Source organism: Chamaea fasciata, unplaced genomic scaffold, assembly GCF_029207755.1.
Source record: "Chamaea fasciata isolate MVZ Bird 193981 ecotype frontalis unplaced genomic scaffold, bChaFas1.0.hap1 SCAF_6, whole genome shotgun sequence".
NCBI lineage: Eukaryota > Metazoa > Chordata > Aves > Passeriformes > Sylviidae > Chamaea > Chamaea fasciata.
Genome location: NW_027094091.1, coordinates 56,057,360 through 56,083,622, shown reverse-complemented (window position 1 = coordinate 56,083,622; position 26,263 = coordinate 56,057,360). Strand labels below are relative to the sequence as shown.

Sequence of the window (26,263 nt, the reverse complement as noted above, 5' to 3'; positions counted from 1 at the left end):
CAATTTTGTAATGTGCTAGAAAAATGCATTAACAGCAGTTTCATTTGTGGTACATCAGATAATTAAATTAATTTCTCTAATACAGTAAAGACAAGCTAAATATTCTGAATATTAATACTCAGACAATTTTGTACTACTTTTTCTCTTTCAAGAAATTTGGAAGTATCCGGGCAGATTTAATCGAACAAATGAGATTCAAACAAAGACTGAAAGTCATCCAAACCCTCGAAGATACTACAAAGCGCAATGTGGTCAGTACTGAAATCATGTTCTTTGCAAGCAATAAGTTCAGTCAGTTTCTGAAGTTTAACTTAGCTTTCCAGTGAGACATGGATTTCAGGTCTGTAACTGTTAATGTTGTGTTTCCAAAGGTACGAACAATTGTGACAGAGACTTCTTTTACTATCGATGAACTGGAGGAACTGTATGCGCTTTTCAAGGTAAAGCTAAGTGAAGACAAGCTCGTGTGCCTCCAGGAAGTGTAAATGTTCATTTCTGATGTGGGACTCTGTCTTTTCTAAGCACAAGGTCAAGTCTGTCAGTTATTGTTGGGTATCTTGAATTGATACAATTGATACAAACTTGAATTAGCTGCTGTGTTATTGATACACAAAACACCCCTAAACTCAAGTGGTTTTTAAAACATTGTGAAGGGTTTAATTCACTAATTGATTTGTCCATGGGAAAAAAGTATATACTGATAAAAAAATAAAATGAAAAATTGGATAGAGGCTTTTGATCAGTCATTAGAAGCTAAACATATATCTCTCTCTACCTGACCCAAGTTTTGGAATTTACCACAATTATTCTGTTATCTCAGACAGTTAATACTTTTCTATCACAAGAGCTGATTTTTGCCATTGTTAGTGCTTGAATGCATTTCATGGGAATTTAATGCCACAAAGTGGCATTATGTGTCTTCATAAGTTGGTTGTACAACAGTGCCATTGGATCCATGAATGTAAAGGTGAGCATTGAAATGTGTTCGCTTCACCTTCAGGCACAATGTCTTAAAAGAAATTACTTTCTTCCTCTGTTTTGTTATAAAAAGAGATTTTTTTTTTAATACTATGAAGAATTTATTTCCTTTTAATTTCCTATCTGTAATGACAAGTCCAAGTTGTCCAGATCCTGCAGTGCCTTCTTTCGGTCTTCCATGAAACCAGTGAGACCAAGTCAGACAATCCACCCTGGTTGATTGCTGTGCAGTGCTGAGATATTTTTTCCCTAAGCTTCTTAATTGTTTTTGATCGGCTCCAGAACTCCCACTGACTTCAGTAAGACTGAAAGAATAGTACATTATTCAGTGTTTTTGAGACTCTACAAAAAATATTTCTGATAAACATCTATTTTCATATGATTAAAGATTAAATAAAGATTTCATGAGACTTCTGACTTGACTGCAAGATGATGGTGCAGAGCGTGACTAAGCACAATAAGCCTGTAAAGTCACAGCTCTGGCTAAAACAGATATTTTATACTTCACCTTCCTGGGAGGCAGAAAAAGTTTTGCTTTATATATATATATTTTTTTTTTTCTTTAATTTTTTTTTCATAGAGGGATGCTTTTTTATACTGGCTAGAGGAGAAACCTCTTCCAGAAGTGGAAGGGCTGGATAAATTGAAATGTGTCTGTTATCTTGCACTGTTTTAAGAATGCGTGTGGAAGAGTTTTTGGAGTTTTATTAATTAAATTTATTATTTTATTTGGAGCTTTTTTAATCATGAAGAGCGATGAATTGTTGCCAGAGGTGCTGACAATGTCGTGGTGTTGACCTTGTGTTCAGGCAGAGCACTTGACCAGCTGCTACTGGGGAGGAAACAGCAATGCCACGGAGCGGCACGACCCCAGCCTGCCCTACCTGGAGCAGTATCGCATTGATTTCGAGCAGTTCAAGGGCATGTTCGCCCTCCTCTTCCCCTGGGCCTGTGGAACCCACTCAGACATCCTGGCTGCCCGCCTGTTCAGGCTGCTGGATGAAAATGGAGATCTGCTCATCAATTTCCGTGAATTCGTCTCTGGACTGAGTAAGGAGGATCCGCAGCGCTTTCAAACTGATGTGACAAACCTGTTTGTTTCTGTTCAGCTCATTTTATCGTGCCAGTGACAGTGGTTCCCTCTGGGGTTTAGGCTGCTCTTAGTGGGTGAGTCTACATTAGCCAGTGGTGTAAAAGGACAACTCATGAACAGATCTGTTAGGGTCTGAGGATTTCGCTGACTGCTAACGGTGTATTTCCCCTAGGCATAGTTAGAGTGTGAGATAATGCCTCTGTTGCTTCTGAAATCAGTAACCAAGGCTGCAGAAAGCAGTTTGGAAGTCCCCTGAAAAGGAGAAAAGGGAAGGTCAGAGAGGGAGGCTGAATGTTTTCAGTCTTGAAGAAGCGAGATTTCACGACATGGAAGTTGACACTGTGAGCCCCAGGACTAACATGAGGAAGCGAAGATGAGGCAGGAGCCAGCCACTCCTTTTTTAAGTATAGCAGGAGCTGTTTGCTGTAAGTGAGCAACATCTCACCGTCTACCATGTGTCATTTCATGGCAACCTGGAATTTTCTCCAACTCTACATTTTCATCCTTTTTGAGAGTGAAAATGTTTCCCAGTCTGGCTTTCAGCAGCTCTTTGTAACAGTGTGTTTAAGCATTAGGGCTCCAAATGCAGCCTTGCATTAAAATCTCTGTAGAAGTAGTAGCACCTGTTCTCTTGTAAGTGCAAAATAGCTGTTACAGTAAAACTGGCTGCACACTTCCCCTTCACACCACCCAAAAAATCCCAGTGCTTCCAGTGATGCAGTGATTCGTATTTGAGGTGCTGTTTGCCAGGTAATACTCAATGGCCTTTTGAGGACCCCGGAATTAGCTACTCTTCCAGTTTACAGGATGCTGTTAGTAACAGGCAGCCAGCTTTTCACTGAGTCAGCATTGGTTTTGGAACCCATAATGAGTAATATGAACAAGGGCCAGTTTGAGCACTGTGAACAGAAATGAATGTAAAATGCACAAATGTGGCTATTAGCCAACATGACTGAACTAAAATCTTCAATGGGCAAAAGAATCAAAAATGCTCATTCTGTAAACTCGTGTTTTTCAGAAACTAAGCCCAGTGTGGTGTAATTTGAGAAACTTCTTTTTTTCCCCCCTAAAAAGTAAATCAACCCTGCCAACGTCTTTTTTTGTTGAGAAGAACATGAGAAAGACAGTGCAGTCAACAAAGGAACAATGCGCCTGTTTGAGCATATTTCACCATGCCCCAGGACTTCTAATAATTCTACTTCTTTTTCATTGCCTCTACAACAAATAGCTCAAGGACTTCCTGCTTCAGGTGCCTCTAGGGCCTCAGCTGAGCAAAGATGGAATAACCTGGTGCATTCTTCGTGTTTACCCTGTGCCCTGTTACAATAATATAGTCCAAATATAGGAGTGGTTTGCCCAATGAGTTGTGCTGCTCAGAGGAGGTTTTCAGCCTAGGTTAGGAGCTCTTTGGGTTATTCACTCTTGACAAAGCTGCCCTGCACTCCTGTAGCACACTGGATTATAGCATGGCAGCTGTTGACTGCATATCCAAGTAAGCTACAGAGAACTGTGCATGGATTCCAATTGGCCTCCTACCTCCCATGGTGTTTTTGCAATACTCTTCTTCTCAGAGCACACAGCTCTCCCACTTCTCCAGTGGCTGCTGCTCACTGCAGTACTTGTCACAGCCTCCTGTCCAAGTCAGGACCATGAAAGCTGGGTCTTCCAAGGAGTACCTGAGTGGTTTTTGGGTTTTTTGTTGTTGTTGTTTTGGTTTTTTTTTTGCATACAGGGTTTTTTCAACCACAGAATGCAGGAGGATGTTCAAAAAGCAGAGTGGTAACCTCACCACTTCTCCAAGCCTTTCAGGGGCAGGATCACCTTCCTTGACCAGCTGGCAATGCTTTTCCTAATTTTGAGCAAAAAGGAAGAGGGATGCATTAGGAGGAAGGAAAAGTGTGCATCAGGAAGCACACACAGATTTCTCTCAGTAGCTGTGGAGCTTTTTCAGTTCTCTTCGTATCTGGGGACAGAGAGAGGAACAAGCCTACACATGTCACCCTGTGCCCTGAATCCTATTTTGCAGTTTCCTGTAGATGCAGGATGCAGAAGTGCAGCCCGTTCTGTCCTTGGGTTATTTCATGTTGCCTTTACCAGAAGAGAACACATTATCTGCATGATGTGATACACCAGATAGGAACACAGTCAGGTTCTGTGTTCATGTTGCAAGCAGAATGGCTAATGTAGATGTGCTCAATGTTTTGGCCTAACATATGTATTTGTTGGAGTGCTAAGCTTTACAAGAGACTGTGATGGTTAGTACTTGCCACACCACACTCTGTAGTTTGCATAGCAGAGGTAAGTTGACAAAGTCACCTCTAAGGTAAAATAAATCTCTGCACAATCTAATTCTTAAAAGTTAATTCATTTATTTATGGGTGGCATGTCACAAGAAGTGAGATTTATGAAAAAGTCTGATTATCAGTTATTTTGTTACTTCAAAATTAACTACTGTCCATTTAATTAGTTGGAAGGAGGTGTTTCAATAGACCTCTTGGATTTCATACAGCTAATTCTGCTGTAGTCCAGAAACAAATAGGGGTTGATGTGGAAAAATCACTAGAAAATATTGCCCGAACATCAGTTTAGCCCATGGCTAAGCTATGATAAATGCTCTTTACTTGAATTTCTGGTTTGATGGTTTTTTTATTTTTTTTGTAAATGTCTTAACTGCCCTGAGACATGTGATGTTGTTATTGGATCCTCAGATCAGAAAGTTTGAAGTCCACACAAGAAAAGTCTTGTTAAGTTCCAGCTGGAGGCCTTTCTGAGTGATAATGCTATAACCATAGATGGAGTGTTACGAAATAGGCATTTAATAAAGGACCCAAGATTGAAGTATGAAATTCAGGGTAGATTTGTCTGTGTTCTCTTACTGTTTTTACTATATGATCTTAGAAGTCAAGTAGCTGCTTAATGATCTTGAGCTGTAAAGGGGTACAGTAGTTTCCAGAGTGAATGTAGCAGTTTCTAAACCAAAATGTTGCAGCAATAACAAACAAAATGGTACAAAATGCTGGCTAGTAATGCACTGCATATAATGTTGTTTAGGTGCAGCGTGTCATGGAGATCTTACAGAGAAGCTGAAGCTACTGTATAAAATGCATGTTTTGCCTGGTAAGTAAATGATGTTTAAATAGCTCTGGTTTTGATGAGAGCAGGAATTTGGAGCAGACTTGTTTATGGCTGGCTTTCCCAATTAGAAATTAATTTGTGGGAATTATTGTAGCTGTTTATGCAGCAGTAAAATAAGGAAGCTGCTTCTCTAACCAGACAGGGATTTGGAAAGTCTGAAAGCACCCTCCCAGCCCTCAATTGCTCCCTCCACAAACATATAAATGTCTCTTGCCTGTTAAGTTGGGGTTGGTGATATCCTCCAGGCATAAATCTAGTGTTCTTCAACATATGTGACCATAATGCACTCTATTTAAGAGTTTGAAAATTAAGCTAGTTTGAAATGTTCCTGTCTGTCCTGGCTCCTCATTTCTGTCCCCAGGCTTTCTTCTTGGTTTCCCCTCTGGACTGACACAACTGTTTGCAGAGGGAAGCTCCAGATTGTTTCATAGATGTGTTTTCCAGAGAGCTGTACAAACCTGGACTCAGCTAAGTGAGAGAAGCAGTTAAGGGTGGAGAGGGGATGAAAACACGTCAGAACAGTTCTGAAAATGCTATACTGGAACTCTCTGGCTTGTCACACATGTGCCTAGAGTACCTACTGCTGTCTTCACTAAACCTGCACTTTAAGAACGTTGCAACTACTTGGGTAGTTGAATTCTTGTGCACATTTACATGCTGTGGTAAACATACCTAGAAACTTTGAGAGGCCATTCACTTTTGTATGCTTTGAACATCTCTGATTGCTCGGAGATGGCTTTGCTTGGAGGTAGGCCTGAGTGATTCAGTAATTTAATGCGGAAAAAAGACTTTAAATACTTTTTTTAAATACTTAAAGTTAAAAAAGAAATTGAACTATTACAAATAACATGTTTTTAAAAATGCAGCTTCTGATATTTGGGGACCAAATGATGACAGACTGTTTGCAGGTAGGAAAGGGATCACACCCTGCTTAGGACACACTGAAGAAAGTAGTGGAAGTAGGCATGGGAAGATGGGTAAGCCAGCCTCTGAAAGCAAACAGCTCCTTGTGAGACAGTATTGGATGTTGGGAAGGAAACAATTCAGGTCCAGTTGCTCATCTCCTGTGAGTTAAAAAGAGATGATTCCTAGCCCATCACACCCTCGTCCTTTTACTTCTAGAAACTGACATTCTTCATGTATTAATGGAAATATCTTTCAGTTTTTAATTAAAGGGTGGAATTTTTAATGAAAGAATATTACTCTGTTGCTTAGATCCGTCCCCTGAGCAAGAAGAGCCAGACTCTGCTTTTGAAGCTACTCAGTACTTTTTTGAGGACATCACACCAGACTGTACACATGGTAGGCATCTTTTGTCTCGAGCATGAACAGATGAGGTGATGCATTTCTCAACATGTCCTTTTAGGGAGCTACTTTTTAATTGGATTAAACTTTGTTAGCAAAGTATTCTCTTTAAAAAGAAGTATGAAGCATTTGTATATGTGGTATATGTGTATATGTATATATCGGTATCTTTAGAGGTGCAGGCATGTGTACACTAAGAGTCCCTCTGAATTGTGCATTGCAGCATTACTTGCAGAATAGTGCCATAAGTGTGTTGCAGCAGAAGTAATTTTGTGGAGAATAAGAATAAATAGATTGGCTTGCAAGATATATTTGGATTAGAACTTAAAACATTCTGAAAAACTGAGAGCAAAAGATGCATCAAAATGTAGTTCAGGGGGTTGAAATCATGTGTGCCCTAATGAGAGCCAGGGTCTCATCACTGCTGCTTTAAATGGCTTTCTCTTTCTTGTGATACTTGATGTGAAGTTTCTTTCTGATTCAAGAAAAATATAACCCATCCTTCAGGTTACAAGTGAAAGTTGTTTGAAAGTACAGGTAAGAGTTACTAGTCTAGAAATTGCAATTTGAAGTCATGAGAGGCAAAAGAGGAAGCACTAGTATAGTCCCCAAACATATACCATGCTAGGAGGTGTGTTCTGTTAGCATGGGTTAATCATTGTGTTACTAAGATTGACCCAGCCTCAGCGGTGATATTATAAATTAAATGGAATCTATCAGCAGGTTTAGGAATAAGCTAAAAGCATTTATTCCTGTAATTTTTACTCTGCTTTTTTTTGCAGAGTTTGTAAATATTTGTAAACATTTTGTCATTTTGCACTGTACACATGAAATCAATGTCTGTATCTAAATCCACACTGATCTCTCTCTCCCCCTGCCCCTCCACTTCCTAGTTGTTGGCCTAGACAGCAGGAACAAACATGGAGTAGATGATGGGTTTGTTACAGTGAGTCTGAAAACAGACAAAGGTATGCTTGGTGTCTCCATGTGAGTTACATCTTTCATTTCATGTAAAGATGCTCTTTTTGAAAATGGGGAATAAAGGTAATAATGTAAGGTTTCTCCATGGACTTTTTCCTCCATCTCTGGGTAATTTGTTGGCCATAGGCAAGAAGAGCTCACAAGATAATCGAAATTATCTGAGAATGTGGAGCCAAGAGAATAAATCCAAAGCAAAAAACACGAAGGATTTGCCCAAGCTGAATCAGGTACTTCTGATGACACTTACTTTTCATTAAATTTAAACTTCCTTCATATATCTATAAATATTCAATGTATTAACACTGAACAAAGGCTTTACTTTGAGCAGATACTTTATAACTGGAGTAGCAGTCAGCTGATTGTAGAAGTTTATTGTTTACAAAATACTTGAACTGGCATTCAGCTCGCAAAACATCCCAAAAATGAGATACACACATTTAGGAATGGTAAAACATTATTTTGATCTCTAAACAAAGGATGTGACACTGAATATCACCAGCCAGCTCTTAATGTCTAATAAGCATAGCCTGAAAGTAGTATTTTATATTTTGTCATTTGTACTGCTACTGTCAATCCCCATAGATCCACAGCTGCTAAGGAGGAGACCCATTGGCATAGGTGTTTCCTCCAGAGCATCTGAGGGAAGGTTTATTTCCTGTAGAGCACTGATTCTTGCTGAAGTAGCCCTGAGCAAATCTTCCTATTTAATTCATCAGTTTTGAACTTCAAAAGACTTGTATCCAACTAAGTTACTCCTGTCAGCTAAGGAGTGCTGCAGCTCTTCATTTTTCATTGCTTCTCATCAGTTTTAGCACCCTTAGTTATACTTAGCATCATTCCTACAAGAAAATCCACCAAAGTGAATCCAAAGTGTCTCACTGCTCACCCTCTGTAGCCCTGTGGCTGCAGAGAATTGTATTTGTGATATGTTGGACAAAATATCCAGTAATTTATTCTAAATACCTTTGAGACACACAACATGTCTGACTACCCAGTCATAGAAAATACTTCCTAGACTGCACGTGGGTTATATCAAATGTCACCTCAGTCACGTAAACTCTTGCACCCTGCCTCAATCCCAGACTTTTCAAACTGATTTGGAAGATATCAGCATGATTTTTTCCTGCTGTTGTTAATGTTCCTTCCCGCTGTGTTTAGGGGCAGTTCATTGAGCTGTGCAAGACGATGTACAACATGTTCAGCGAGGACCCCAACGAGCAGGACCTGTACCACGCTACGGCTGCCGTGACGAGCTTGCTGCTGGAGATCGGGGAGGTTGGGAAGCTCTTCAGCATGCAGCCCCCCAATGACACAGACAGCAGCAACAACTGCAGCAAAGCCATCCAGAGTGAGCTGTTCCAGAAGAAGGAGCACCATCAGTACCCCTTGGAACAGCACAAGGCGTTCCGGGGCGGCCTCGTGGCCAGCGAGGAGGAGGCCGCCGGCACCGACAGCGCCCTGGGCATGCAGATGGAGGACATTAAGCTGGAGGACTCTTCTCCCAGGGATAACGGAGCCTGTTCTTCCATGCTCATTTCCGATGACGACACGAAGGACGACAGCTCCATGTCCTCGTACTCGGTGCTGAGCGCGGGCTCGCACGAGGAGGAGAAGCTGCACTGCGAGGACATCGGCGAGGACACGGTGCTGGTGCGGAGCAGCCACGCCCCTGCCCTCCGCAGGAGCACCAGCATCGACAGGGACTGGGCCATCACCTTTGAACAGTTTTTAGCCTCCCTTTTGACTGAACCAGCGCTGGTCAGGTACTTTGACAAGCCCGTGTCCATGATGGCTCGGATTACTAATGCTAAAAACATCAGGATGAGGGGTAAACCCATAACCTCAGCCAGTGACTATGAAATCTCTACTATGTCGGGATAAAAGGCAATCGGGTTTTTTATTTCGTTTTTTCTTTTTATTCTCTATTTATTAGTACCTGGCAGAGGCCTTGGTATTTTGGAAACATAGTTGTTTTCACTAATGTGAAAATGTTGGGGTGCAAACATAACTATCTTCAAGTATAATCACTCTTTCTGTGGGAAATGTTACACATGCAAATTTTATTCAAAATACGGAAAAAAAAATAACGCTTGTCAGTGAAGTGTGTGTATTATTAATATTGCTGTCAGTGTATAATGGTAAAGATTAGTTCTTAATTTCTAAATATAAACTTAATGCCAATATTTATGTGCATTTTTAAAATAGACATATATAGAGATCTGATGCTTGGGGGGAAAAAAAAAACCAAAAAAACCACCACAAAATGGGAAGAACCTAAAATTTAAAGGGACACTGTCAACCTGAAAAGGACCTCAGGTGAAAATAAGTTCCAGGCAACATCCTTGAAGCATAATTTTATTTCATATAATTGTTTTTTTTTCCAAAGAGGCTTTGAACGTATGCTTTGATTTTACTTTCCTGGATATACGAAAGACCACTTCATGACACCTGCCTGGCTCCTAACTTGCTCTGCCTGACACTGGTATGCTCAAGTGAAAGTGAGAAGTTCATCCCAAGCTAGCTGCCACATTTGGCAAATGTGGATCAATGCGATGGTTTCTGCCCATTTGCCGTTCCCTGGGTTCAGCAGAGAGAAAGCCCTTTCCCAGCTGTGGCCACCAAAGGAAGATTTCCAGCATGACCCTGCCCAGGGCTGTATTCCTAACCAGTGGACTTGAAAGCTTTGCTGGTGCTCTCCAAAGACAGTGTATGCAGGTCCCAGAACAGAAAAGGTAGAGTCTCTTTTCAAAAATTTAAGTCTGTTTTTAAAAGCTCAAAACAAAACAAAAAAAAAGTCTATATATCTACTTCTAAGGCTGAATCCACAGCAAATATAGCTTAGTTCTTAAAACTAACCTTTACCACCAACCTATTATATCCTTGTTAGATTAAGAAAATAAAAGCCTGTATTGCATAAGTCTTTATTTACTACAGTGTAAAGCAGCAGTAATGAAAAAAAATCTGCAAGATAATGTAACTGAATGTTTAAATCTTACTGAGAACACTGTCACTTTATATGAAATGAATAGTATCCTGTATTGACTTACTGAATAATATGTTAAAATGAAAACTGGAGCACCTGCACTTTGAATCCTTGCTTTTTTTATACAGATATTTGGGATTTTTTTTTAATTTTGTTAGCTGTTTTTTAATTCATATTTGTTTGTTTCAGGATCATGCCTACATGCCTAATCTTTATTTGCTGTTTTGAGAATATTTTCTGTAGAATACTGTTGATTTTTTTATACTCCTGTATAATACTGCATCCATGTAACTTGCAGATTTTTTTAGCACAAGCTATGTTTAAATCTTTTGTTTTAAAAGAATGCTTTTAAACTGTCAGATGAAGTGGTTTTTAACCACAAATAGGTAATGTGAACAAATAAAGTACACTCTGCACAGATTTGGTTTTTAACTATTAAAGTCATGCTAGAGGGAAAATGAGGTGGTTGTGCTTTTTTACACAGACAAATGTTGGTATGTCTACTGGTAACAGTATGAAAAAGCACTGTAGTCTTTCTGCTGCGACTGTGGATGGGTTTACATATGTATCAAATAATGATATTAATTTGAAGCTATCAACATTATTTTGAATACTATTGCTTTGTTTTAATTTAAGATGCCAAGGCCAGAGTGGGATGCTTTATTATAATGTCTGGCAGCTGAATAAGCTGTCATGGAAGTTTTTTCAGCATCCTTAAGTGGACTACTGACCTTTTTAAGTCTGCAGATCCCTAAAATATTTCTCTTTTAGGTGTCTGTTATGTAAAAGTGAGTTTAAGCCTATCAGCAAGCTCACACACACCACTAGAGACACGCAGGACACAGCCCCAAAACATTTATCTTTGAAGGGCTTATCAGCTTTGTTCCCACCCCACCCACACGGCATGGGTGCAACGGTTGACAAGAATTGTTTTGCCCTTTGGGCTCCTGTAACAAGAAGAGGCCCCCACAAGTGGATCTCTGGTGTAACATGAGCCTGTTTGCAAGGCAACTTTTTTTTTGTTTTGCTCTGGTAGCCTTCCTCACCTTCCTCATCCCATCAGCAAAGCTCCCAAGTGTAAGCCAGGTCCTCGTTAAGAATGGCATTGCTATAGGTAGCAGCCAGGTGAGCTGATCTTTTCCAGGTTTGTTTGGATGAGGTTGCTCACTTGATCAGGACCAGCTGGGAGTTGCCTGTTTGATGACAAATCTGCTGTGCCTCTTCTTTAGTAGCGGTGTGGGAGCTGGTGAACGGAAAGCTGCACAAGGATTCAACTTACCAGCATACAACGGTGTGAAACTTTTGGGAAAATGTAAGTATTTTTAAAGGCTCACTGTATGTGCAGGTGTGCTACACAGAAAGTGAGTATGGCTTCAAAAGTACCTGTCTTGTGCTTTTTGTGCTTACATACAGTCTCTTTATTCTGGGAATTGTAGAGTTCAGTTGGGGACTGTTATTTTAGAGCTTTTTATTAGGTTATTTTGTAGAGAGCTTTGACTACTAAAAAGAAAAGAAAAAACTTGAGAAGAATATTTCTTTGTGGCTTTTCTTTCAGTCTGTCTTTCAGTTTAGTCAGAAGCTGTTAACACCTGGAAGTTCTGTGGCAGTTACCTCCTTCATTGTAGCATCTTGCAGCTCCTGAGTTCTAGGTATTACTGCTGAGGGTTGAGACTTGAAAATGTTTGTGTTATATGAGCTGTGTTGCACAGATAAGAAGCTCATTATGTGATGTATTAAACCTACTGGGAAAATGACATCAAAACTGTTGTAAAGAGAAAAGCACTTGAGTTCTTACACAATGATGCTGGAGCTTCTGTTACAGTAGAAGTCAGGTGTTGTGTTGTAAATTCAGGTGGTGGAGGCTGGTGTGGCATGTGAGAACTATGGAACAGGTCAGGCTGCTGGTCAGGCAAAGGGACAGTGCTTTTGCTTGGAAAGCTGTGCAGCCAGGCTTGGTACCTCCTAGGTACTCCACGGGCTTCCGGAGGAGGGCCTGTCAGAAGGTCTTTGTTACTAACCGTTAATTTTGCAGCATCAGAACTGAACTGTGATAACTGGGTTTGTCAGCAGGAGGTGCCATACGGTAACTGACAAAAAAGCATCAGGAAGGGTTTTAATTCCATCAGAATACTTAGAGCAACACAATGAAGCTGCTGCATAAAGACTAAATCTACAGCTTGCCTGAATGCAGAAGCAGAAGGTCAGAGAAGGCTGTCCTAGGGGATTAAAGACAGGGAGAAGGGCTCAACAAGTTTGGGTTGCATGTACCCTGGTGAATCCCAGTGCTGCTGCTCTGCAAACTTCTGGCATCCCTGTAGTGCTCAGTTTGCTCCAGTTCTTGGTAATCCAGTTACAAGGGATGCTGTAGCTAGAAGACACCTTTTATCAGAAATAAGATATTAACAGTAAATGTAGTTGATGTGTTGTACCTGTTTTGGTAAGAAACATTGACTAGTTGGGCTTAGAGTAAAACATTTTGAACAAATGAGAAGATACTGAGGTATTGTGTATGAGTTCGTAGGTCAGCTTAGCCTATGGCAGAGTGTGCCGTGGTCTCCTGGCCTTCTGCTTGGTTAGTGTATGAGATTTCAGTATTCCTTCAACTCCTGGTGCTGAGGGAAAAGACTGATCTGTGACTAGAGCTCACCAGTTTAGGTGAGCAGGAGTGTTATGGTGAAACTGAAAGTGAAGCAGTTGTATCTATTATTGAGCTTTGGTCAGAAAAAAACATTCCTTCTATGCTATTTCTGTTTCTTTCAACTAGAAGGTAGTCTTGAGTCAAGTGTTACGTACTTCAAGCTGCAATTATGACTTTTAACACTATGGTTTAACTCCAGGCAGCCACCAAGCCCCAGGCACTCCCTCTCTCCCTCCCCCACCAGTGGGATCAGGGAGAGAATCAGAAGGGTAAAAGCCTGAATATTCATGGGTTGAGATAAAGACAGTTTAACAGGAAAAGAAAGCCACACAAACACAAGCAAAGCGAAACAAGGAATGAATTCCCTGCTTTGCCATGGGCAGGCAGCTGTTCAGCCATCTCCAGCAGAGCAGGGCCCCATCACACGTTACTTGGGAAGACGAACACCATCACTCCAAATGTGCCCCCTTTCCTTCTTCTTCCCCTCACTTTATATACTGAGCTTGATGTCACATGGTCTGGAATGTCCCTTTGGTCAGTTGGGGTCACCTGTCCAGGCTGTGTCCCCTCCCACCATCCCAGGCACCCCCAACTTCCTCCAGTGTGGCAGCACAGAAAGCAGAAAAGGCCTTGGCTCTGTGTAAGCCCTGCTCAGCAATAACAAAAACATCTGTGTTATCAACCCTGTGCTCAGCACAAATCCAAAACACAGCCCCATACCAATTCCTGGGAAGAAAATTAAATCTACCTCAGCCAAAACTGCCACCAACATTTAAAATGTTGATTTATTCAATAGCAAAGCCAGGAATTGGCCCGACAGCAAATAAGAATTTAAAAAAAAAATAAAAAAGTTAATAATAGAGAATTGCAACATGTGCTGATAGCAGCAGCATTGCTGTGCAAGAGTGGCTTAGAACTGGGAATACAAGCTGTGAAACACAGCTTAGTCAGTCTTAACAGCAGCACAGGATGCTCCTGATCAATGGTGGCAGGTATCTCAAAGTATGTCACTTCAGAAGATAATTAAGCTCTCGTTCTTCTCCTTCCTGTGCTTCTCAAGATCACAATTGAAATGTCCTGAATAGCTGTTTGCTTGTCCCATTTTCTAAAATAACACATTTGCATAACTGATCAACCTGACATTCGGAGTTTGGAGGACTGGGGTGTTCCTGTAGTGGCAGGGCCTGTTCTGTGCTTCTGTAGAAATAAAAAATTGCTACAGGTGAGACCTTGTAGTTCTCACGGAACAGCACTTTGGTACATTAATAGAAGCATTTGTTCTCCATAATTCAGGAGGAGAAACAAATGCTGCCTGAGAGATACAAATAAACTAAAAAAAAAAACCCAAGTAGATGATGTAACATAGCTTGTATGAAGGCATGCCAGAAGATAGAGAGTCTGAAAAAAACCCCCAAACCATCAACACTTGAGGGTTTCTTTTTCTTTCTCCAGAGTTGTTCTCCAGCTTTTCAATTTTGTTCCTCCTGAACAAAAACGCTCACATTTGGAGTTGCCTCTGAGAGTTAACTTTCAGGTCCTTCAGATAAAATCATTGTTGGGGTTTTTTTGGGGGGGTTTGGTTGGGTGAGTTTTTTTGTGTTGTGGAATTTTTTAATAATTTTTTTTTTTTTGGCGCATGTTTGGGCTTTTTTTAAAGCTTAAGACAGAGCTTCTTTTCAAGTGAGGATTTTAAAAGCAACTGAAATGAAGCAGTAATAAACCTCTACCACTTGCAGCAGAGTACAGTAGCCCATCTACATAACAGGATCAAGAACCAAGGACCTCTAAACAAGCTGGAGGTAAGTTGGGAGGATGGGGGGAAGAAAAAAGTAGGACAAAGCTTTCACTCATATCCCAGTGCAGGTGCATGAAACTGAAAGTTGTTACATTTTCTAGCTGGCCAGAGACACGACTGCTGACAATATTTTGGAATAACCCGTTCTTTATTTGCTACCATTGTAAACATCTCTAGTACACAGACATCACAGTATACATTATTGCTTTTATATTGTGGTGAACAGGAATTCCTATTAGTATGCAGCTATCTAAGCACAGTGTCATAAGAAGAAACTGCCCACAAACTCTTGGGCTGGGTTGTTCTGAATTCCCTAGAGGGAGAAGGTATCTAGGCTGGCACAAGAAACATCAGTCCAAAGATGGGTCACCATGGAACTACAGCAACACAAACAAGAATGACAGAAGGAAACCACAGGTTACATCTTCACCACACATTACTAGCAGTATTGCCAAGGACACTGACTGCTCAACTCCCACCTAACTAAACACAAACCTTTTCATCGTAGCTCCTAAAACAAGGCTAAGGAATTCCTTTTGTGAAATTTTATTTGAACTAGGATGGAAAATCTGGAAAACTAATGAGGCTCTGTGTGTGTAAAATTTTTGTTTGCATTTTTGTTTTGTTTGGTTTCTCAAAGACTGAAAGTCCAAAACTATTTAACTGGGGTGTTTAAATTGCCCTTTAGGACAAAATGCCCTATTCTTTATGTGGCTGTATCAGATGACAGAAGCACAACCAGTTTGAAAACCTTGTTTCTTTCTTCCTATGTAGCACTGTCTTCAGATGGCTTTCCAGTCAAGTTAGTTACTTCTGAAACAATATGTTTACTTAGTGAAAGACTAGATTTTACATTTGCTTGTAGTAAACCTCAGCTTATCTTCAGTTTAATTTGTTCATAGAGTGACACCATGTTTCAAGCATACAGTAAACAACAAAAGTGAAGGTAGTTTGTTAAACTTTTGCTACAGGAACAACAAATTTAGCAAAACACCTTGTCTCCAGTTTTAATTTTTTTTAATACTATTGCATACAAGCTTTCACGTAGTGAATGTTTTAAAGAGGCAGCAAGTTAGAGAACTAACAGCACTTGCAAGTTCTAGTAAGATATGTATTTAAAACATGATGGTTAATAAAAAAATAATTTACTGAGTTTTTAAGACTCTTAGAATAACCTGTGAGCAACAAATTCTGATGTTAAAGATTATATCAGCTTGCAGAAAAGTGGCCCACCTCCATTTCCAGTCTTCCATAACCTTAGGATTGTCACCCTACAACAGAGTTAGCACAAAATACCACTGACCAGTAAAGCCTTGTTCTTGCCTTCTCTAAACACAATGTTACCTATTTCAATACATTTTCTAGCTACCACCATAATACAGTTAACCTACCAGGGGTGCAAACACGGACACCCAATACTAGTCTACATATAGTGAGTGACTCCTAGACAGAATTACTGGGCTAGTTGATCATACAAAAAAACCCACATGCAAATTCTAACTGTTTCCTGGGAAGGTGCACTGGAGCCTACCATAAACATTCACCTTAATTACTACATGCAAACTAAAGTATTCCCTTATGTCTCACTCATCTGATGACAGTTGGGTTTACTTTTTCTCCTTGTATACCGCCACAGTTTACTCCCAGATCACCCACTGATTTAAGAAGATAACAACTAGCCAAGATGCATCTTATTAAAAGCTTGAAATGCATTTGACACTAAAACATCTCAGCTGTGTGATAGGAGCCCTGAGACTCTATAGTTGGGCTTTAGAAGCCTCAGCAATAGTTAAATGTCAGTCTCCCAGTGAACAAGGAGCCCAGTGAAAGTTTCAGTGCTGGACAGACAAGGGTGAAGATTACTTTTGCAACTGTTGCAAAAAAAAACCAAAACAAAACAAAAGCTTGCAGACACAGCTCAGGGGAGCCTTTAGACCTGGCTGAAACAATTTTGTTACTAGCTGGTAGGCAGTAGAGGAAAACAAATAGGATCTCCTTTGCTGCTGCTGCTGCCAAACATAATTGAGGTCACTTCTGGAATTCAGAAAGTCAGTCTTGTGTTGCTTGCATGGATGGGAGTTCTACAAGCAGTAGAGAAAGTTATTAAACTGGACAGAGATGGGGCTAGAAAGTAACCACTTGGGCCACTGGAAAGGACTCCACTTTCCACTTCCTTCCTTGGATTTTGGGCATGTCCAGTGTCTGCAAGGCTCAGAGAAACACAGCTCCACCACAGGACCCGAATCCCAGAATGCTCTCCACAGGACCTCAGCTCTTCAGTGTGAGTATTCCAGGATCCAGTAGGGGGAAGTAGCAAAAGAACTGGGCCTCCCATTGTCACTTTGGATCTGATCTGCTCAGTACAGCTGTTCAGGGCAAACCATAAATACTCTCCCTATGCTCACCTTCACAGAGGTGGGTTTTTTTTTGTTGTTGTTGTTGTTTTCTGGGGTTTAGTTTATATTGGTAGAACAACATCGAGCCAACACATGTGAGACTGAATCTTTCCCCACCCTTGTCTGACTCTTGTCTGTACCTCAGGTATCATAAAAAGAAAAGAGAACTGTGTTACCCCACACACATGTACTGTGTGCCCTGATCAGGAGCTTCCCCACAAGCCAGAGATCCCCAGCATTTAAGGGATCAAGAGCACAAGGGTGGATGCAGTGCAACAAGTCACTATTTGCACAGTACAGACTGACAGAACTACTGGGGTGGGAAGGCACCTCCGGGGATCACCAAGTCCAATCCCCTGCCTAAAGCAGGGTCCCTCAAAGGAGGCAGGTCAGGGCCATCTCCATGTCCAGGTGGGTTTTGATGATCTCCAAGAAATGCAGTATTACATATTACATTTCATACTTATGCAATATTAGTGTAATAATGCTCATTACATAAAGGGGGTTTTTTTGTTGTTGTTTTTTTTTTTCCCCCTCTTTTTTTTTCCCCTCTTTTTTTTTCCCCTCGTGCTTGCATTCATTGTGTTCAACGCTTGTATTCTTCAGGAATCTCTTCTGGAGTAGTCATTGACTAGAAATTAACTAGTTTACCTGAGATGGTTAAAAAAAATATATGAAAGCTTGTATCAGCATACAAATTTTGTGCCACTGTGAGCTATTTAGGTTTCTGGTGAAAAAATCTTTCTCAAATTACTCAAGTTCCTAAGGCTGTGATCTAGTTAGAAGAATCAAAATAAAAAGCCGATTGAAAACAGCAGAAGGCACTTATTTAATAGAAAGTCTTAGAAAACAAAGTGATGGTCATACCAAATCTATTTAAAGTTGCTCTAAGCAATAATTAGTCACAATACAGACATGAAATTCTATCTATTAGATTGTCTGAGGACAGCAAGACTAAGGAACACATCAAAGTTGCATCCCTTCCATGGAAAATATATCTTTTTTTGACATCACTCAGATGTGGATTTATTTTTACAAGATAAAGATTTCAGCTGCAATAAAGGGTTTGGTTTTTTTTTTTTTTTATAAAAGGGCTAAAGTAGATCTGTTGTACCTCCCACTAAGAATACCCCCCTTAGCTGCTAAAAGAAAGGGCTGACAACAGATTCTGAGTCAATCATCCTCAGCATTTGAAGTCAGATTAGAAAGAATCAAAAGTTTTTACAACAGGGATACTTTTTGAAAGAGTAGCTTTAGCCTGAGGATCTTATCCTCATGCTGATGACACGTGGTTCTTTTTGTTTGTTTGCAAACTAAACTTCTTCCAAGCATAGGAATTGGCTGGTACACATCCATAGACAAACTTCCTTATGCAGAAGTAATTCCTAGTAAGCACATCAATATGCTGATTGATTAAGCCTCTTCTCCAAAATTACAAACAAATAATATGTCTCCTCTGAGGACCTCTTAATTACAGAGAAATTTAACATTGTTGAGTGAAGGATCAATGGCATATAAAGGAACAAGAACTCAAAAAATCTAAAACCACAATAACTAAAAGCTTCACTTCAACCGTTACGTTAAAAGGTTGGAATTTAAATTCAAATCTGAAAAGCTGAATTTAAACTGTCTTTTAAAAGACCATTAACAGTCAAACCTATTCATAGAAAATATGATGCAGCATAAATACCTGCTTCATGTTCCTGCACCAAGAAGTATAAAAGAAAAAGTAAAAGTAAGCAATCCAGAGGTTCTTGAGATTTATGGGTTGGTTTTTGTGTTGCTTTGTTGGTTGGGTTTTGTTTCACTTCCTTTTCAAAAAGCTGCCCTTTGGAGAATAGCATAAAAATACCTGTAAACAGAGGTTGATTGTCCAAGCTTTCTTAACAGAATTTTGCTAGTTTTCTTTTTTTTTTTTTTTTTAACGTAAAAAAAAAAATTCTATTGTTAGACAGTTTTTGGTGAAACACACAAAACATCCATCCAAATGCATCACTCAATTTTTGATACAGAACCTCATGTACTGCAGAGAAATTAAGGTTTCTTTGTATCTTGTAAGGTCAGTACCAAATTGCAATCCAGAAGAAGTCCCTTAATTTTTTCATGGAATTTCTCTCTGTACTGGTTGAAGTGCATAATGCTTTCTGGTTCCTCTTCAAACCAGAACTTGTCGAACTCATAAACTAGATAACCTGTGAAGAAAATAAAATACAGATCTGCAAAAACGACCTCCACAATTTCATGCCTTGATCTAGCCACTCCTAGAGCGATCCTTTAGACTTTCTTCAACCCCTTAAAACAAAGACTGTCCCATCCTGGTCTACAGCTAGCTTTTGGATGCTGTAATAGTGAATCAAAAAATAAATCTGCAAATACTGAGTTTTCAGACTGGAGTATCTAAAATATAGAAAGCCACAGGAATTATCCTTAAGTGTACATTTCTGCAGCACAATGTTTAAGCAGCACGTGCATTTCCAATACCTGATGCAGAAGACAAACAGATTGCTGTGGCTGATAAGAGTGGAAATGACTCCAAAGAGCCCAAACAGACACTTACAGTAAAACTGATGGAAGTGCTCCATCTGTGGCAACCCAGAGACCATGTTGTAGAGATGAGCCTTTAAAGCACCATTCTTGAGCAAGCTGTATGCCATCTCTGTCAGATTGATCCCAACTATGGCATAGGAGTATCTGCAACACAAATCATGGGTTTATGTTACAGATTGAAAGACTTAAGAGCTTCCCTGGCACACTCTGCTTTAGGATAGCTGTGATAGTCAAAATTATTCCTGTAATACTTGTTGATGAGCTGATTCCAATCTACAGACCATTCCCTGGTCCATGTACATCCAACCCTGTAAAAGTTGTTATAATATTGAGATGGCATAGCCAATCAATACTGACTTCAACTTTCTTTTGAAATCCTTCTGGAATATTAAAACTTGGATGCGGAAAAAAAAGTTGCAGTGTAAATGGAATGGCTATTTCAATCTGTTGTTCAAGCTGAAAGAATCTGGTTTTTTGTTGCATGGTATAAAAAGCATTATAATAGAAATTCTTAAACAACAGTTAAAGTGTTTGTGGAGGAAGGAAAAGTAAAAATTAATTTGTGCCAACTGTATATTATGTAATTGAGCAAAACCTCTCACATACCCTCTTCATGACAGAGTTGCACAGGGTAATGTTATTTGCAATCAAAGTCATGAAGGGCTCCTGTTTTTTGGTAGGACATCAGGTTAACTAGGGACTTGGATCAGATTATTATACCTGACTGGTTTGAGAGTATATTTCCCTGTAAAATTAGCTATATGTTTAAAATATGCCAAGTTTTTTTTTTAAAAAAATTTAAAGTTGAACAATGAAACACCTGTTTGTAAACACTTATTACAGAGCAGAAACCTAGAGGGGGAAAAAAAAGGACCTTAAGAGGTAATCTATACTATCCCAACACAGAATCAGTCAGAAGGTGAAAAATAAGTACAAATTTCTAAATCTAATCAAAGTCTATTACAAAAAAAACTAACTAAAATGTTAAAGGTGTTTACTGTGTTAAATAAAGATGATATTTTGCAACATTTTAGCCCCAACGAAGCCATTCTGAAAAGAAAAAACAAACAAACAAAAAAGCTGCACTTAGCTCCCAGTTAGAAATTGCTTTCTGTGTTTGGTTTCTCACACCTTTCTATTTTGACCCTTTTTTTCATTCTTTAATGGAAAAAACCCACAGATATTTTCCTCTTTACTTTCTGGACACATGTTTAGCAGTCTTCATGTAAGTTCTTACATAGAAGCAGCCAGAAAAAACTGTGGAGTGACTTACCCCAGTTTTGGGTGATTTGACCGAGAAAGGATCTGACGAGCTTCATTGGTGTAATGCTTACTAAAATACCTGGCAGTGTAAAATATTATTTTAAATTCTTTGGGAAAAAGAAATACAGTGTTATTGTCAACATTAAAATCTGTAGCTTTAAACTAAAGGTGAAAACTAGCCTGTATCTGGAAAATGGCACAAAATGAAAACCAAGGAAAAGGTAGCAATTAAATTATATTCAGCATGTAAAAAAATACTGTAAAAAAAATCATAGTGATCTGAATATCAAATATGAAGTTCAACCTAGTCCAAAAGTTAGCTTAACAGAGCTAAAAACTTGTCTATTTTTCATCATAGTAGAAATTTTTACATTCAGGAATTTTTAAAGCTTTTCACAAGTTAGGTACAACCTACCAACTCTATCATAAGGCAAAAAAAATTAAGTTGTCTCGGGCAAATTTCTGTTCCTTTCCCACTTCTTTGTCCTTACCCAACCACATTACATGTTTACAACGTGCAGCCACTAGAAACGTTAAGCATACTGCTTTCTATTTGCTTCTAATCAGTTCTCATTAGAAATAGCATTAACTAAATGGCAAGGAAATACAGATACTGAAAATTAGTTACAAAAGGAATGAAATTCATCTTTTGACTTACACCAGGTTCACTAAGCCCAGCAGCCCCATTCCCCTGAAGTCTGTTTTGGGATCGTCGCCCTGGAAGCCGATGTCACACCACTGCTTGCTGATCCTGGCCTTCAGGTTCTCGTGGGGCATCAGCAAATTCCAGAGCTGCACAAATACACTGTCATGTTATGCTGCCCAAGTATTCCAAGTCACATCATTCAGAGCACTTGCTGCTGCACACCACAAACCATTCCCCAAGGAACAGGGTGCAGTCTGCATGCTGCTCTTTTCTCTTAGTGGCAAGCTGGAGTTTGCTACAATGGCTCCCTTCAGCAATCATGAAAGTTACTACATTTAACATTAAACGTGGGAATTTCCCTTCACAGACAAAGATGCTTTATGAACACCAAAAAAACAAAGAGTTGTTTCACCTCAGAAATTAATTTATGCATCATTTTGTAATGGGACACCTATTAAATGAAGCACAAATTCTCAATGAATACTCATTTATTATGTCAGTGTCGGGGCTTCCATAGCAAGCTGAGATAATTATGAAGTGCCAAGAAAATAGTTTTTATCTTTCAGTATCAAAATACCTTCCTTGACGTTGACTGGGATGCAGTAATACGAAAAACTTGGGGTTGTTTTTTTAATTTAGTAATTAGTGGTTTCCGAAGTTAGACGTGTGCATAACTTAATATATCTTTTTAGTAGTGATTCTTCACTGAGGCATCACAAATCTATTTTTCTACTTCTATATTGTTGTTATGTCTGATTTCACACAAAATAATTCCATTGCAGGTAACTCTAGTTTACTTTTTTTTTCTTGGAGGTTTTATTTTAATTTCTATAATGGCTTTGCAGTTGGTAAGTAGAAAACTGCTTTAAATAGGCCAGCTGGTAAGAATGCTACCAGTAAGTTCTTTCGAGCTGTTGGAGGGAAAAAAACCAAACAAACAGCACATGTATTTCAAAAATTATTTCACCTCAATTAACTGTTCCTCGTGGTCTTCATTTTCTGAATCATACGGGACCTTCCTTAGGTTTTCCACATTCAAATACAGTTTTTTATAACCTGATATCTGTAGCAAGGATATATGCAAATTTGTCTTAAACCTGAAATAATAACAAAACACCATAGAGAAGTTTTTTAATAGCCATAAATTCTAGCTTGAATTACCAGGTAAGACCTTTCTTATGCTAAAGCAATGTAAACCCCTGAATTAGGAAGTGCCTTATGTGCATCTTTACAAACTACAGCATGCTGGTCAAGTACACTGCTACATGGATCTTACATACTTGAAACATCTCTAGCTGATTCCAGTGCTGCAGTCAGACTCTATCACCTTAAATTATGGGGAAAAAACCCCAAAAAACCAAAAAACCCCCACCAGCTGAAATCTATTATGACACAAGAAAACTCCACGTACCATCCTGACCACTGCACCTTCACCTGCCCCCAAACTTTTTGTAAGTCTTGCAGTCAAACTTTGTCAGAAATAGTTATAGTTTCAAAGAATAATTTCATTAGACTCTGAAATTTTGATTATTCCCTGCCACTCACTAATTACTTATGCAGACGAATGCAAACATTAACCAGGCATCACTATATTCTCTCAAATATACCTAAGAATTGTATAGTTCTTGTAATCAACCTGTGCAATGATCATACTAGTTAGAAATATGGAGTAACAGAAGGGACTTGCAAAACAGAGATCCAGTAATGCCAAATCCACGTGAATTAAAACTTTGCAAATTGTTTTCTAGAGTTAATGAGGACATAACCACACCTTATTTTCCGATTTCATTCTGAATACTTGTGTTGAATGGCCTAAATATTGCATGAGGTTAAGCAGCTGGAAGAACATGCAAACAACTGAGAACAGAAAGAGGTTTCCAAACACACCCTGTATCCTTCTGTTCAATCTTCTTTTCTTTCATCACATCTCTGACACACTTCTCCACTTCAGCTTCTTCAACATGTACAGCATTTCTTAAAACCTAGGAAGTTAACACAGTAAAGGACTTCATGAGGAACGAAGACATAATCTACTGTCTTATTATTGCTCAGCTTCTGTACATCTGTTGTGTGTATTTACTACAAGAGGGAAAGGGTCAGTTTAAGGCAATTGCTTACAATGCAAACTGCCTATAAAAGCTCTGCAATAATTACATGAAAGCATGATTTGTAACTTTGTCAGGCTGTAAACAACGATGTTTACATAGGAGTTGCATAAAGAATAAATACAAAGCTGGAGAGTTGCTTGGTCTAGGTTCTTGTTTGCTTTCAGCTGCTGAATTGAAATATGTGCTTACTAATCCAACTGAAACAAGCGCGGCCAAGAAAATAATGCTTCAGAATTAGGAGGCAGGTAGCTAACAAAGCTGAGATTTCAATAATACAAACATTTGAAGGGACATAGGATTATTTTTGAGAAACCTTAAATAAACCTAGCATACAGAACACAAAATTCCAAGTCTTCTTCTCTCTGTCCTTTACTCCTCTTCAGTTCTCCTCTCTCAAAAAGTAAATGCAACTGTTATTTTTCTGGGATCTGTCTCTGAAAAAAGGTTTTATTACAGCTTCATCTTTAGTATCTCTTACCTTATTTTTTGATGATTCCAGTGAATGTTCTGTGATATGGAAAAAAAGTAGATGTCAGTGTTAAATTGAACTGTTTTAAATAATTGACAATAAGTGTTCTTGCAGGATATAAGTATTATAAAGTTTTACATCCCTTTTATACATGCTCAAAAAAATCATTCTTAAAATGAACATGTTATCAGGTAACAGAACGTCTTCATTTACACAGATTTTTTTTATAACTTTTCAGTACAATGCTGAAAGTAGATCTGGATTTTTTTTAAGCATGAATTACACGTACAAAACAAAGACAAATTTGAAAAGGCGTTAGGAGAGAAATATGTTGTAAATTGGTATTTTCCTGTTCTCAGACATTATTGCATGTTTATTACTGAAGAAAAAGGAAGTCGGTCACTTCCGCAAGTTATTGTAAAACCACAAAAACGTTCAGTAGTTTCTTGAATTGCTATTTTAGATCAAAAGTCTGCATCAAGCAGAATTGTAAGTGAAATCACTCTTCTTTCCTCACCTCCAAAAAAATGCATTTACATCTATTTAGTGTGATATTTTTTCTTAGTAAAGGAAGGTCAAAGCATATAGACAAAGTGATGGGAAGACTCTGGAGGGAAACGTATGATTTCTGATTCACTTTTTGATGACACTGGAATTTCCTTAGCAACCAGACAAGGAAGCTCGCTCTGGCAGTGATTTAAAATTCTCACAGGATAGCTGGGATGAAAGGAAGGGTGAAGATGCAATTCGGGAGGTGCACACCCGGTGCTGATTTCCAGCTGCGGGCAATCCGGAGGCTCGGGGGGCACTTGGTCGCTCCCTACAACCATTGTACAAAGGAGGCTGTGGACAGGAGCGGACCGATCCCTTCTCCCAGGTAACCAGTGACAGGAGGAGAGGAAACGTCCTCAGGTAGTGCCAGGGGAGGTTTAGGCTGGACATGAGGGGAAATGTCATCACAGACAGGGCTGTCAAGCACTGAACAGGCTGCCCAGGGCAGTAGTCTCGTCACCGCCATTCCCGGAGAGATTTACAAGACGCGTGGATGTGGCACTGGGAGACGCGGTTCAGCGGTGGGTTTGGCAGTGCTGGGGTAATGGCTGGGATCGGCGATCACGACGGTCTTTTCCGCGCTAAATGGAAGCAGCTCTACACGACGCTTCCGAGGCGACCCCGCGGCCCCTGCCCCGGCCCCTCCATTACCTACGCTCAGCGTCCGACGCGCGCCCGTCTCCGCGCCGCCCAAGAGGCGCTGCAGCTCGCACTTGCCGGTCAGCAGCCGAAGGATCCACTTCAGCCAGAACCGAAAGTATTTGCTGTACAGGAACCTCCAGACGTGCGCCCACATCTTCCGCGGGCGGCGGGGCCCCAACCCGCCCCGGCCGCTGCTCCCGCCCCGCCCGAGCGCTGCCCCCTCGCGGCCGGGCCGCCGCCGCCCCTCAGAGCACGGCGGGCACCGAGCGGGGCCCGGCCGCCCCCCGCATCCCGCCGGAAGCCGACTCCCGACCTGGAAGTGATCGCCGGCACGGGAGGCGGCGGAAGTGGCGCCTGGGAAGAGGTTTCCCTTTCCCGGTGGCCCTTATCGGCTTGGGGATCTCCTGGTCCCTCTGCCGCCGCCCGCCTCCTGCCCCGCGGGGCCGGGCAGCGCTGCCGCTGCTGCCCGCAAAAACCGCACTGATCGCCCGGTGTGTTACAAACCGCTAATGACACACTCCAGAGGGACGTCGAGTATCTGTTTCAGAGTTGCACAGCCCTGGGTGGTCCCTGATGATCCGCAGATCTAGCGCCCCAGCTCTCAGAACTTTTTCCTATTTGAATAAAATAGCAAACGGAGGGATCAGTGTTCACTGGCTGCGAGTCACGCAGTTCTCTTACTAAGGGGTATTCTGTCTTCTGTTGGTTAATGACTCTCTCTTCTCATGCTAA

At 40.2% G+C, this 26,263-nt stretch overlaps 2 protein-coding genes and 1 long non-coding RNA gene across 4 annotated transcripts in view; 2 read left to right on the top strand and 1 right to left on the bottom strand.

The window, feature by feature from the left end:
* TBC1D9 (TBC1 domain family member 9) overlaps positions 1-10,933 on the top strand; it is a 48,030-nt gene extending 37,097 nt beyond the window's left edge. Inside the window, exons 14-21 of one of the 2 annotated variants that reach the window (XM_066186429.1) lie at positions 153-251; positions 372-440; positions 1,788-2,028; positions 5,123-5,188; positions 6,422-6,508; positions 7,405-7,479; positions 7,619-7,719; positions 8,651-10,933. In XM_066186429.1, coding sequence (XP_066042526.1) covers positions 153-251; positions 372-440; positions 1,788-2,028; positions 5,123-5,188; positions 6,422-6,508; positions 7,405-7,479; positions 7,619-7,719; positions 8,651-9,373 — 1,461 coding nt within the window. In that variant the 3' untranslated portion in view covers positions 9,374-10,933. The remainder of the gene's footprint in view (positions 1-152; positions 252-371; positions 441-1,787; positions 2,029-5,122; positions 5,189-6,421; positions 6,509-7,404; positions 7,480-7,618; positions 7,720-8,650) is intronic. The other variant, XM_066186430.1, reaches the window with a different exon arrangement.
* Positions 10,934-11,437: 504 nt separating this feature from the next.
* LOC136291399 (uncharacterized) lies at positions 11,438-15,055 on the top strand. The gene is made up of 3 exons (XR_010721518.1): positions 11,438-11,600; positions 11,705-11,787; positions 14,771-15,055. It is a non-coding gene; the product is annotated as an uncharacterized lncRNA (long non-coding RNA).
* On the bottom strand, positions 15,036-25,796 carry ELMOD2 (ELMO domain containing 2). Its single transcript, XM_066186428.1, has 8 exons — positions 25,541-25,796; positions 24,347-24,375; positions 23,648-23,742; positions 22,728-22,857; positions 21,773-21,906; positions 21,125-21,193; positions 19,862-19,995; positions 15,036-19,496 (listed from the first exon to the last, which is right to left on the bottom strand). The coding sequence occupies exons 1-8, from the start codon at positions 25,683-25,685 to the stop codon at positions 19,339-19,341; spliced, it is 894 nt and encodes a 297-aa protein (XP_066042525.1). The 5' UTR covers positions 25,686-25,796; the 3' UTR covers positions 15,036-19,338.
* Between the last annotated feature and the right edge of the window lie 467 nt (positions 25,797-26,263).